Below are 13,584 nucleotides of genomic sequence, written 5' to 3' on the forward strand. Positions count from 1 at the left end.
CCACGTGGACCGTTCCAGTCACATAATCAACGTGGCTTGTTGGATTTATATATTAACCCGTTAACCCGGCAACCCGGCAACATCAAACGGTTCGGTCGCAATTCTGTTCCCAAAAGAAGGCATTGCTTATCCAACTCGTTTGATTGATTCCCAATTTGGGTTTCTTCTCTCGCAAGTCGCAACCCTCGCCGCTTCCTGATCTCCTCCCCGCCCCGCTGATTGTCGTTCCTTTTTTCCCCCACCAAATCGATCGAAGGCTCGATCAATTGCGGCTTCTTTTCTTGCGTACGCGAGTTCCCTGCCGGCTGCGGTTTCGGCGTTTCTCCTCGCATCCGCTCTCTCTGCGGTTGACGCCGAGGGAGAGAGGATGAGCTTCCAGGATCTGGAAGCGGGGCGACCGCTCACCGGCCGGCGGGGTCTTACCAACGGGCGGCAGGATCAGACGCAGGCAGTCGCCGCGGGACTGTTCCAGATCACCACGACCGTTCGCAACTTCGAGCGCCTGGTCAACACGATCGGCACCCCCAAGGATACCCTCGAGCTCCGCAATAAGCTGTGAGGGGCACGACCCTATGGGATTTTTTTTTCTAATTTCGTTTTATATTATTTATGCCACCGTCTCAATGCAATATTGCTTGTTGGTATCGGTTGGTTTAATTTGAATTTGCCGCTGTCTTCTAGGTTAATGTGAATGTTGTTGTGTGTAAGAAATCTAAAACACGTAACTTGGTATAATTTGGTTTCTTTATCTTTTTCATGTTAATCTACATGCATAAGTGTTTCTCTTTCTTAGTCTTGCCTTGATAACAGCAATACATGGATTGATTCAGTTTTAAAATCATGTCAATCTCTCATAAATTCCTCAAGAATTATGATTCATTCTCACTCATTCCGACTCAAGTGGGCAACTTTTGTTCTGCAAAAATGTTCTTTTTGTTGGCATTGGCCGATAGCAAGGTGTTGGAAGTCCTAAAAACCAAAACTTTTTTTGTTTGAGTTTACAGGGAATTTTGATGCGTGACAAAAATGTTCACCAAAATAGTTGGTAGATCTTACATACTTGCTATTTGGATATGCTCATTAATGTATTTATTATTTGTTGCTATTAGTTCCCTGAGTGTTTATTGAAGGTATGTGATAAAATTAGGTCCCTGTGATGTCCCTGCAAGATTTTCAAGCCATATCTTAAAAGAACTAAATATGTTTTCCTTTACACCTTAAGTTCTGTAATTAAGGAAGAACCTGCTGGAACCTTTTGCTATTGTAGCTACAAAGTAAAACATGAAGAACAATCAAACATTCAATCTTTTCTATTTTTGATATCAGGAGTAGTATCATTACTTCTAATTCTTGAACAATTTAAGCTGGAAAAAGATGTGGTAGCTTATTAGCTTGTATTTAATCAGTTATAGGAGTAGCTAATATTGTTCTTCTACATACCTTTACGCCTTAGTTTGATTTTTCAGATTTTGTGTTTGCCCAGTAAAACTTGTTATCTCATCCAACCTATTTTGTGCCTCGTTGTTTAACTTTATTTACTTTGCTGACAGGCACAATACTAGGCTACAAATTGGGCAGTTAGTTAAAGATACCTCTGCCAAACTTAAACAAGCTAGTGAAACAGACCACCATGTTGAAGTCAGTGTAAGTCTCAATTCTTTCCTTACTTTTGAGCTTATTTGTTCTCTTTGCATCAGTATTGCACTAATCTGCTAGAATTGTAAATATACTGATTTGAAGCTTACTTATAAGTTCTACTTGATCGCTAGGAAGAAACCTTTTCCAATGTATATTTTTTTATGTTTTGTTTATCATAGAATGTATCATTGTTTCATTCAAATAGTTGGCGGAATGGTATTGGAATCAGTTACTGTAAAAGGAGGAGAAAAAGGATATACTTATTTTATATGTAGTTACTATTATATAATAATATGAACTATGATACTATCAAAATTCATTATTAACATCATATCATTTTTTTAAAATCAACATTACTTTTTTATTGTTGTATTATAGTGTATTAAAGTATGATAGCATTATTATCTTTATCTTCAAATATAATAAAATGCGAATTTATGATAGAATAATATATAATTTAATCACCGTACAATAATACCTATTTGTAATTAATAGATAACTTCAAATAGTATAGATAACAATTATTATAAAATTCATGTTCGTTGTTCATGCATTATGTGTTGAATATTAAATATAAAATAAAATAAAATAAACATTCTAATAGTTCTTTTTAATTTTTGGAACTACTTTAAGTTTTAAATTTAAAGAAAGTAAAACTTGTTATGGATTTAGAGATGAATAATTAATTCTCTAGAAAAATATAATATTTAGGTGTGTCTCAATTTTATAATTGAACATAGGTTGCCTTTTTTTGTTGAGTTTCTCAATTTTGTCCTACTTATTTGTCCTAAACAGAGGCACATGGCTTTTAGAGGTATATATATTGATTGAAAATATCAATTATTAATAATATGGATAGCTACTGCATTTGTTCCTTGATAGCTTTCATTGGCATATACTTGTTCCTTGACCAATTACTTAATAGTTTACCACAAATTATTGAACAAAATATTTTTAATAGTTAAATACGTAAGCATACTTAAATCCTAATTTACCCACCTTGTTTCTCACACGTGCAAGCATTTTATTTCCTAATGCCTCTTGCTGCCAACCTCATCCACTTCTTTCAAGCTTGCCTTTTCCAGAGCTACACCGTATGCCTAGAGGAGTGGATTACTCTTCCTTTTTCTACGGATTGATTGATTCCTCCTGGATGTGCAAATCTAACACTGGAGTTTTTTGTGCTCCAACTACGAGTCATATAGCTACTTCTAGGGGATCCATTGCTTTGTTGTTCTAGGATCCAATTTGGGTAGGCCAAACTGGATTCAGAATCAGCTGATTTTCCAAACCTTTGCTTCAATCCACTGTCTTCTTTCCCTCCTTTTAGAATATATATCCAAATTCAGATTATATTTTTGTTTGCATATTCTATTATGTATTTGTTCTTGTTCTCCTACTGCAGAGCAATGCATGCTACCTTATGTTGGAACCAAAAAGCTGAAAATACATAATTTTTTAGAATCATTCGAATTAGTTGCTTGGGGCTTATTCTTCACATAACTACGTTGTAGCCTTTTTTGTGTGTCTCTGCCTTTCAGATCTTCTGGAACCCTCTCTTGTACCTTAATTCCCATACATGATATAGGTTGATAGTATGAAAAGGCTTCCAAATTTTCCCTTCAAGATTGCAGCATATCCATTCTAACTAGATTCCTGGAGGTTTTATGGTGGGAGAAATCACATGCCTTTACAGCATCATTCCATAACCCCCTTGTGCAATCACAATCAAGGAATATATGATCACCTGATTGAACATGGGAGTCACAACAATGACAAGCCACACTATCACAGTTGAGAGATTATCCATAGTTGACATTTGTTATTTGATAATATCCATGCAATCATGAATATCTGGCTGTGATACCCTTAAACATAGGGGAAAATCCCATTAAACTTTATTTTTCCACGTTTGCACACTAATCTCTGCAGTCTGCACTTTTCAATGTAAGCTCAATTGAGGTAGGAGGCTAGACCACCTGTCTTCATATTGTGGGTAAAGAAGACGTACCTAAATATTTCATTCCATTTTTCATCTGTAATCTGCCATGAATGCAAACTTGTGATTTTATGGATTCCTGCACAAGAAAACATTGGACTAATGATAATCCACACCTCCCGTTCTTTTGTATCAGATATGTTTTGATTCTATGGTGATCATAGGTTTTTCCCTGTTTTTAAGTATTTACATGTTCTATCAGGCAAGCAAAAAAATTGCCGATGCAAAACTTGCAAAGGATTTCCAAAATATTTTGAAAGAGTTCCAGAAACTTCAGAACTTGGCAGCTGAGAGGGAAACTGCATTTGCCCCATTGGATCCACCAGCAACTGCTCATTCCAGGTAGTTTTGATTTTGCTGTTGACGCTTCTGGTTTGAGCTGCTGTTGTTTCTTAATGCAATGGCATCAACAAGATATTGACATATAAATTTCATTTTAATTTTGATAGAGGCATCTTTCTGCATTTGTCATTCTTGAGATCAGTATTTACACTTTTTCCCCAAATAATTAGTCAATTATAAAACTCATGTTTCTGTTGACAATCATCTTTTCTTCCGGTGTTAGCTGATTTCTTGATCTCTTTCTTTGCAGAACCTTTTTAATCCTAAAAGCAATTTAACCTAAACACTTTGCTATTGGACAACAAATTGGTTTTGGTTAACGTATGTAGTTTAGTTAGTGTTGGATGCTGGTACATGAACTAGTACGTTTAATCAGGGATAATTATCAAGGTTCAAGAACAATATCCAGGTAGTAGTTTATCGAGCACTTTGGTTACTAAGGTGTTGTTCATCTGCAAAACAAGCATTAAAAAAAAGAACAGTTCAGTACATAAAGCTCCCGTCGATATTGGATCCCAGGGAGGGTCTATACACATCTTTATCCTGCATTACAAGACATTGTTTCCGTAATTCAAATCGACCTTCAGGTCACACGGCAGCAACTGGCAGCAACTTTGCTGTTGTGCCAAAGCTTCCCTTCAATCAATTTGGTTCAGTCTAAATAGGTTCATGGGAACCAAATAAGATGGTTTTAATGCAGCTATATATGACCAATGTAGTCATCTTCAGATTCTTCTAAGTGGCCACATATGCTGCCCGACCTCCAGGCTCTTCAGAACCATGCTAATAATCACAATTAGTAGTTAATTATAGCTTTTTTACTTGTGTTTATTTAGTTACTCCTGTGTCTATTCAAGCAACTTATGTAGTTACCTTATATTAATGTATGTTTACATTTGCACAGTTATGCTGCAACTGAAGCGGACTTTGTTTCCACCAAGAATTTTGAACAACGTGCTTCTCTTGCAGAGTCTAGAAGGTGAGTTTTGGCTCATGTATTTTTCCTAATGTCTATGTATTTCTTTGATGATTATTCACAACCACCTTACATCTTATGGGAAAATTTAGATGGCCACTACAAGTGCATGACAGACATAATTCTCTTTCTCTTGGCAATTGAATGTTATTTGGGTCTTTTCAAAGTCTGAGTTCAACAATCTTTGACCTGCTCATTTTGTCTCAATGTAATGAAGATTTCCATGGGTGGTGCACAGGATTGGATTTTAGGTTTGAAAGATGAGATCTCAATATCCTATATAGATGATGCGTACCAACTGCCAACTTACATAAATTGTGAACAAATAACAACAGTCTATGCTTTAGCTTTCGTTCATCACATCTTTCTACTCCCTAGAGTTTATTTCTACTCGTGCCGTTAACAAATTAACAATGCTAAGATTTGCATTGTTATTAACAATTTTCCTATAGTTAGTTCTACTTCATTGTTAAAATACATAGATTGGTGAGACATCTGTTACCGACAAAGTTTACCATTGGTAACTTTTAACACTCCTTATTCAATGTTATAACTAAATTAAATATAAAATTACTTAAAAAGTGTCGGCTCAGAAGGAAAAAACCATGGCATTTATGTGTAAATGGTCAGGATATGAAGGTGATGAAGCATTGTATTAGCTTTGCAGAACAATGAGGATTAATATAGCTGTCTAGATGATGGTATGGATATTAGAGTAGAAAGATGTCTGAGGGAAAACAGTGTTAGAATTGAGCTACTCAATCAAAGAGAATCCTTGGGAGAATATTTTGGTGAAGAAGATGAGGTGTATATTGTGCTCGGATTACAATAAAGAACAACTATGTTCTACTTGCTAGTTGCTAATTGGTATAGTTAGTCAGCTTAGACCAACAATCAAGTTGAGACTTTCTGGTGAGGAACATAGAAATACTGAGAATCACACAGGAATTAGAGTAGCAACAAACATGACAAGGAGAAGGGAATTAAAATGAGGGGTTGGTTATTCTGGGGCTTTTGAGCCCACCGTTGCTCATCAACATGAGCCTATCCTGTTTCAAATATGGGAAACTAATGCTGCCCATAGGTGCTGATCTTAGTCAATTTGATCATTGTGGTTAACTGTCAGGGTTAATTCAGATTGTAGCATAGCATGATCCTTAGGTGTGTCAAGATGGTGAGCCTAAGAACCCAGAGGACTGTTTAATTACTTGTATCACAGCACGTAGCAGATTGTTTTTTTCTCAGTTCCTGTTTCTTTGTTAGGACCCTAAGTTTTTAATTATTTGACAAGATACTAATACAATATTATCATAAGATCTTTTTATTTATTTATTTCTTTTAATAGGCAACAGGTATTGTTATTGGATAATGAAATTGTTTTCAATGAGGCAATCATTGAGGAAAGAGAACAGGGTATTCAAGAGATTCAGCAGCAGATTGGTCAGGTGAATGAAATCTTCAAGGACCTTGCTGTGCTGGTTAATGATCAAGGAATTGTAATTGGTAAGAATATTTTATCTTCTGAATACTTCTCTTTTTGTTTTACTCTAACTAATATTTTGCTTACAGATGACATCAACTCCCACATCGAGAACTCTCACTCAGCGACTTTACAGGCAAAGTCTCAGCTCAAAAAGGCAGCAAAATCCCAAAAGTCAAACTCTTCCTTGGTAATATCAACTTCTACCTTCTACTTATCTTTTGTTGTGTATTTGTGCTAAATCATTGGTTTGTGTTCAGATGTGCCTGCTTTTGGTGATATTTGGAATCATCCTACTTATTGTCATCATAGTCATTGCAGCGTAATCAGAGGCCTTAATGTACTTAATCTTTTTGGATCTTCCTGTTTAACGATATGATCAGAGTAATGGCAGGTCTAAATTCATTTTACTACGACTGTTAAGCTGCAGTAGCAGCAAGAGTTTATGGTGTGACTTCTTGGAAGTAAATATAACGGTTTTAGGTTTGAGTTTGTGGCTGGTTGTCACAAGTGCTTGTGGTGTTTAGGTACGTGGTTTTCTATCAAGTCAATGCAGTCAATTTAATCATTCGTGTTGTTGATAAACAATGATTTTGTTCGTTTTAACTTTTAATGGGAATCAGGTCGTTGTAAATTTCGTTTAAGCGACATGTGCAGACATCCAGTGTTATTGAAGTTGATTAAGCACCCATTGTAGTTTTTTGATTTATCTTTTCATGAATAATTGTGGAATCCATTCATTAGGACGACGGATTTTATCTTGGAGAAGTTGATTCAAGTAAATCTAATTTCATTCTTAAAATAAAAGGTCTTAAAATTTATCTATTAATATTAAATATAGTTAATAATTTTTTATTGACTATTTTAATAATCTAAAATTAAAATAAGAGGAAACAGGGGAAGTCAAAGGAAATGTCTGCCAAAACCACTATAAATAAGGCCATCACCAATAGATAACTTAAAATGTTTAATAGACTAGTTGTAATTAGCAATGGAATAGAATGTTTGTGAAAAAGATTAGTGTCTGATTTAATAAGAGTTTATTTATGTATGTTTAATATATACGTGATCAATTAAATAAATAAATTTAAATAATTTATTAAATTAAATAAATAAGTTTGAAAATATATATTTAATTCGTTAATTTTAAATAATTAAATATATTTAAATTGAGAATTTATAATTTGAATGAAATGCAAATTTATAAAAAAGAAATCAAGTGGAGCACATATCATGGTTATATTTCTTGCTGCAATGGATAATCATGAAAGAGTTGCAATGGTCTGATGGATAATCATGAAAGCGTCGTTCCACTATAGCTTTTTAAAGTCGTCGCATGACTTGGATCAATTTTAAAAATCATAGTTAAACAATTTTAAATACATCACATTTTTTAAAAAAGAATTTCTAATCGATAAAAATACTAATATTACGGTAAAAAGGTATATATTTTGATATTCAATGATCAAAATATGTTTTATTTTAATATTCTAATTGCTCGTCTAATCCGTGGTGTAAAGGTTGAAGTACGGGCATATATTCATTTCCCACTGGTTTTGTTACGACATAACAAGATTAGCACTCTAACACGTCCCAATCGTCTAATCAATTAAGAAATTTGTACGAGAGGACTTGATATTCAACTAAATTTGACTGGATTTGACCATGTTGATTTTTCTTTATATTTTAAAATATATTAATTAATACGTGGAACAGAATAGACAGAGGTATAAAACGCGTCACAAGATTTATTTATAGAGGAAAAGCAACACTGGATTAGAGAGAGAGAGAGAGAGAGGAGGCGCCGTTTCTTTTGCTTTGCTTCCCTCGTCGATCGCTCGTTGGTCGACCACCGCCGACTCCCGCGTGCAAACAAGCAGCAGAGAGAGGGGAGAAGAAAAGAATCCGCTTTTCCTTTCTATCGATTCATTACATCGCTCCCCGAGGGCAGCGCAGAGAAGATCTAGGGAGAAAGCGGGGGGGTTTTGGTGGGCGGAAGTTGCTCATGGACCGGAAAGTAGTGGCCGTCTGCGTCGCCGTGGCCTTCCTGGGTCTCCTCTCCGCGGCGCTTGCCTTCGCCGCCGAGGCAACTAGGATTCAGGTTGGCCAGCCGGATCGGCTCTCTTTCCCCACTTTTGTCTTGTTTTTTTCCTAATGATTTTTGTCTTTTTTTGTTTTGTACTTTTGTTCTCGTTCTGCTTGATCGATGTTTCTTCTTGCTTGGATCTAATGGTATCTTTGCATATGGAGCGGAATCTGTTGTTTTGGTGTGTCTTTCACTCTCTTTTTTGTGCTCCTTCTTCATAACTCGGTGCGATCTTCACTCGATTGGTTCTTCTGAAATTTTAGATTGAATTGTGAGTGGATTGGGATGTGACTGTTTTTCTGTGTTCGATAGCTGACAAAGTAGGGAAGATCCACAGGGCTGGTGTTCTTTGTCACAGTCTCCCCCTTCATTTTCGATTTGTTTGAGGGGATTTTGTCCAAGGAGGCAAATTTCGTACCTGTGATTTATCGTGACATATTACTTCCCCTTACGTGGTGTAGAATCCGGAGCTCTATCTGATGGCTGTTTGAAAGATGTTTAACTATCCCTAGTAATATGATCTGAAACTTCTCTAGAGTAAGAACATGGACTATAGAACGTTATTGGACACAATCATCCATGTGGACTATACAGTTCAGACTTCAAAATGTATGATTGGCTATTCAACGAGGTGAGTGTTAAGTCCTGGCTGCAAGTGAAGAGTCCTGGTATCAAACATCTAGGTTTTCTGGAAGCTGCTAAGGTAATCAACCTAGGTGCCTTCAAGTTTTTTTGAAACTAATGTAGTAAAGGGAAGTTTGATTTTGATGGTTTTGAAAGGTAAAGGATGATTGAGACTTATTTCTGAAAATTGTTACACAAACAACTCAGATACTGTCCAGGCTGAGAGAACCTTCCATCAAATTTTATATTCTATGACTGAGGCTCAAATGACAATGTTTCATGGTGCATTAAGCATCCAGGTTTATGAAAGATGTTAAGAGCTTGTTAGTTGGGAACTACTGTATTTCGAGAGTGATAAGTGATGAATACTTTTGAAAGATGAAGGATGAATGAGCCATACTGATTTCAGAAACTACTCTGATGTCTGAACACTTGCGGGATCATGAGATTAACCAAGCAATATGATAGCAAACTTACTCATCATTCAATATTGACCACTTAGAGAAGTTGCATGCTTATATGGTTTTTTGGTTGAAGGATAAGGTGAATGTGATTAGTCATTTTATCTTTTGAATGTTGAATGCTTTGTAGGATGTGGGAAAAATCATTTTTTGGCCTGCGTGCTAACTTCTAAAAAAATTTTTTTTTTATCTTTTGTAAAAACGGATGAGTTATTTTCAGCACCAAAGCATTAAAGTGATATTGATATATATCAGTGGTTTATGATGTTCTTTTGTTGGTGCAAATTTAATCAAATAGCAGATGTTGAAAAATTAATATCAGTCAAATACAACATCACTAAACAATAAAAGAAGCTCATAAGTTGTGACCAGATTCTTCATCTTCTTTATGTGTATTTTGGTTGCCCTTGATTTATGGCTTATTCTCTATATAACATTTAGTCGTTGTCTTCCTAGTTGTTTGTAGGTTAAACTTTGGGTGACAGCCTATTCCTTCAGTTTGATAACTTGTTAGATGATTTTGATTTTCTTATCTACCTATCAATCTTTCAGTGAGGATGTGGTGCTTTTGTGCTACCTAATACTTTTTAGGTTGAGATCCAGATACATCTGCCAGACTTTGAGCCACATCATGATGCACAAGGCCAACATATTTAAATTTAAGAGAACTAGCTGGTAGTGTCATGTTATTTAACTCTAATCAAACTACAATGGATTCTTCATTATTTTTCATTAATTGTTTTTGCACTTTTCAAAAGTCCTTCCTGAAGATGACTCTCTATTATCGGGTCACTAGATTGTTCATGAAAGACATTCTTTTATGTTATTGTTATTACATTTATGTGAGGTACTAAATCATCTGTTGTAAGTTAATTTGTCTGCATGATAACAGTACCAACAGTTTTTATTCAGCTCGTCCACAATTTTACAGGCTTCTGATGTTCAAACAGAAGAAGGCTTATGCATATACCCTAAAAGCCGTGCACTACTACTAGGCCTAGTATCATCATTGGCTCTTGTTATGGCTCAGGTAACAATAAACATTGTTGCAGGATGTATCTGTTGCAAGAGGCATTCTGGCCCACCAAGCACCAATTGGACAATAGGGTTGATATCCTTCATTGCTTCTTGGTGAGCATCTATTAAAGTTATTTAGATTTTTTTCCCCCTCCTTGTCGAGTCCTATTGTCTGTATCCCATGATCTTCTAGTTCGTTGCTCGTCGCAGTTACTACCTAGCTAATTATCCTACCTGATTAGTTGCTTGTCACTATTTTTCCTTGTTCGGCTCTTTTTTTCCCCTCTAGTCAACTTGCCTTGATCATTTTACAATCAATTAAGTGATTGAGATTGCATGTTTCTTCTCTTTCTTTTCTTTTTTTTTTCTTTGATAAGTGATCTATGCTTTGTAACCTGAATTTCCCTCTTTAAACATGTCTGAGTATGCAGGGTCTCTTTTATATTAGCCTTCCTTTTACTGCTCACTGGCGCTGCCTTGAACGATCAGAGGAGCCAAGAAATGATGTATTTTGGCTACTGCTATGTTGTCAAGCCGGGAGTATTCGCTGGAGGAGCAGTGTTGTCCCTTGCGAGTATCGCTCTCGGTATAGTCTACTACGTCGCTCTATCTACACAAAATGCTCAAATTTGCGATACTCAGCAAAACCAAGGTATTGCAATGGGGAATCCTCAGTTCCCAGCCCATGCCACTCCTGTTTTTGTTCATGAGGATACCTACAATCGGCAGCAATTCCCCTGATAAGCACAGAATCCACTCTTATCAGCCATGGTTATTGTTCAGCAGCTACAATGAATCTGCTGTAGGCAGGGATACATGCAGATTTAACATTCAGTGGGTTTTGCCCAAAAAGAAGAAAGGTGCTCATGTAATTTGTTGCATTAAGAGCTCTTCTGTTTCTTTCAACAAAATTACGAGTCCAAACTGCCAAAATGAACCAGCTTGACCTCCTTTACATTCAATGTGATGGCCGATTAGTCGTCTGCAATTAGCTCTTCATGCAAAATTCATTCTCGACTCACCTTGGTACATCATCTTCATTCTTCATTCTTTTCTTCTTCATTCTTCATTCTTGGAGCAAGCCAACTTGAATCTCAACTTTATAGACAAGTTCAAATTTCATTCGAATATTTTTTTAAAAAATTTATAATACTGAAATGTCTGTTTCCCAATTTACTGATGGTCAAATTAAGAGTAGGTTTGGATTAAATAATTAAGAAGGCTATTTTAATATTCAAATGTTCATAATTGAACATTTTTCAATAACTACAATCTACATCGACGACCAAAATTTTACAAAATAATAATAATCTCTCTCTCCTCTTAGCCCCTGCCGACTTCGCCCTCCATGAAGCATCCGCCGCCGCATTGTTTGGAACGGCAACACAATTTCTTTTCATCACTTCCAGTTGCATGATTTCTGCAAAAGGTGAATCTCTGTTGCTCGATATTAGAAACTGGCTAAAATAAATTTGCAGCTTCTACAAAAGTTGAAATTTACCATCTCAACAGTCCCACACAATATTGTAATTATGACAGAAGAGAATATTGTTTGACTTCATCGAAATTCGAACCCTTATTCTCTCCTGCAACTCTGTTCCGTTATAACAAACTCATCTATATCCCGAGCACAAATTTGCAACCTCAAAGAATAAGCATGTTGTATATGGTATACACGAATGGAATGCAATGGCTCACATGAAGACCACTTCAAAGGTTATAGATAGTTATACTCTTTTTTTAATTTTTTGATGTCCACTAATTTTTATTTTGAAAATACAAATTAAACTTGCCAATTGAAAGTTTATTCACCAGCTATATCTTAGCCCTAAATGTGTTGATTCATAGACGAGTGAAATTTGCAATTCTGTAAAGAATAGTTAAAACTACTTAAAACTTACATTGGAAATATTCAAAAAAAAAAGAAAAAGAAAAAGAAGCATACCCATGATTTGTTTGGTCTTGGCTGCATTAGAACAGAACATATACCTATCAATTAAATCAGCTATATTTTTTGAAATTGCATACCTCATACGAAGAGAATAAGTCTTCTGTGCTAGTTCAATAAGAAAGCATTCGACTTAGTTTTGATGAAGGAGAAAATTTTTCAAATAAGGAGCAGAATGGTCTTGAATACCAAGGGAACTCTATTCATATTAAGGATTGTACGTGTTCAAAATCAATGAGCTGACTCAGCTAGAACACCTTCATCGCAAGTTGCATTGCATCATTCTACTACCAACTGAAGGATGATTCTCCAGGGCAGCTGTGAGTCCGGCCTTTTAGTCATCATCGTCAGCAAATAGCAGAACTCAGAAGAAAAAAAACAAAATACCTTCTTTCTCTTTTTCAGGTGGTGAGTGAGGAGCGAGAGAAGTATACATATTCTTATGCTCCTCTTTCCGTCCCGAATCGGGGATAGAAATAACCCACCGAGGAATTCCTACCTTCCATCATCGCCTCCCTGAAGCAGATCTGACACGATATAGCTCGAGATTCGACGACTATTATCATCCGCCACCATGCGATCCTCCCACCGACACGGCCACCAATCCAAAACCAATAGACAGCGGCGCGGCGAGTTGAATGCCTCCGCTTGAAGCACGAATCGATGAAGCCGAACACTCGGATAAGAGCAGCATATACATAGGAGGCGGCAAGAAACCCTAACTCCAACTTGAAAAAACCAGACCGGAAATTGAACCTGTTTGATCGTTCGGTTCGCTTCTCAATTAGAAATTTTTTATTTTATTTTTCTCGCATAATTTATTTACTTAGTTATTTTATTACCCCTTATAGTATTATATTTTACTATAAAATTTATAAAATGGAACTAAAAGGTCTCGTCGCCCATTAACAGTTATGTGATTGCCACAATGGAGCAGAGCTCACAAATGCAATATCCCGGCAGGATTTTTTCTTCTTAAACGAGCAAATTTATTTTGATCTTTTCAATACGAA

At 36.0% G+C, this 13,584-nt stretch overlaps 2 protein-coding genes, 1 long non-coding RNA gene and 1 other non-coding gene across 4 annotated transcripts; 2 read left to right on the top strand and 2 right to left on the bottom strand.

Annotated features, from left to right (window-relative positions):
* The first annotated feature begins 127 nt into the window (after positions 1 to 127).
* On the top strand, positions 128 to 7,003 carry LOC141830463 (syntaxin-22-like). Its single transcript, XM_074717897.1, has 7 exons — positions 128 to 555; positions 1,551 to 1,644; positions 3,840 to 3,979; positions 4,884 to 4,958; positions 6,301 to 6,458; positions 6,525 to 6,625; positions 6,696 to 7,003. The coding sequence occupies exons 1-7, from the start codon at positions 368 to 370 to the stop codon at positions 6,759 to 6,761; spliced, it is 822 nt and encodes a 273-aa protein (XP_074573998.1). The 5' UTR covers positions 128 to 367; the 3' UTR covers positions 6,762 to 7,003.
* Positions 7,004 to 8,339: 1,336 nt separating this feature from the next.
* On the top strand, positions 8,340 to 11,534 carry LOC141848407 (protein MODIFYING WALL LIGNIN-1-like). The gene is made up of 3 exons (XM_074736440.1): positions 8,340 to 8,536; positions 10,538 to 10,737; positions 11,055 to 11,534. Exons 1-3 carry the CDS (start codon positions 8,441 to 8,443, stop codon positions 11,362 to 11,364), a joined length of 606 nt encoding a protein of 201 aa, XP_074592541.1. The 5' UTR covers positions 8,340 to 8,440; the 3' UTR covers positions 11,365 to 11,534.
* A 232-nt stretch (positions 11,535 to 11,766) lies between these two features.
* LOC141848417 (uncharacterized) lies at positions 11,767 to 13,219 on the bottom strand. Its single transcript, XR_012603521.1, has 2 exons — positions 12,959 to 13,219; positions 11,767 to 12,889 (listed from the first exon to the last, which is right to left on the bottom strand). It is a non-coding gene; the product is annotated as an uncharacterized LOC141848417 (long non-coding RNA).
* On the bottom strand, positions 12,811 to 12,921 carry LOC141814712 (small nucleolar RNA snoR113). Its single transcript, XR_012600515.1, has one exon. It is a non-coding gene; the product is annotated as a small nucleolar RNA snoR113 (small nucleolar RNA).
* Positions 13,220 to 13,584: the final 365 nt, after the last annotated feature.

This window comes from Curcuma longa, chromosome 1 (assembly GCF_044706935.1).
Source record: "Curcuma longa cultivar G26 ecotype Majalengka, Jawa Barat chromosome 1, ITB_CL_G26_1.1, whole genome shotgun sequence".
Taxonomy (NCBI): Eukaryota; Viridiplantae; Streptophyta; class Magnoliopsida; order Zingiberales; family Zingiberaceae; genus Curcuma; species Curcuma longa.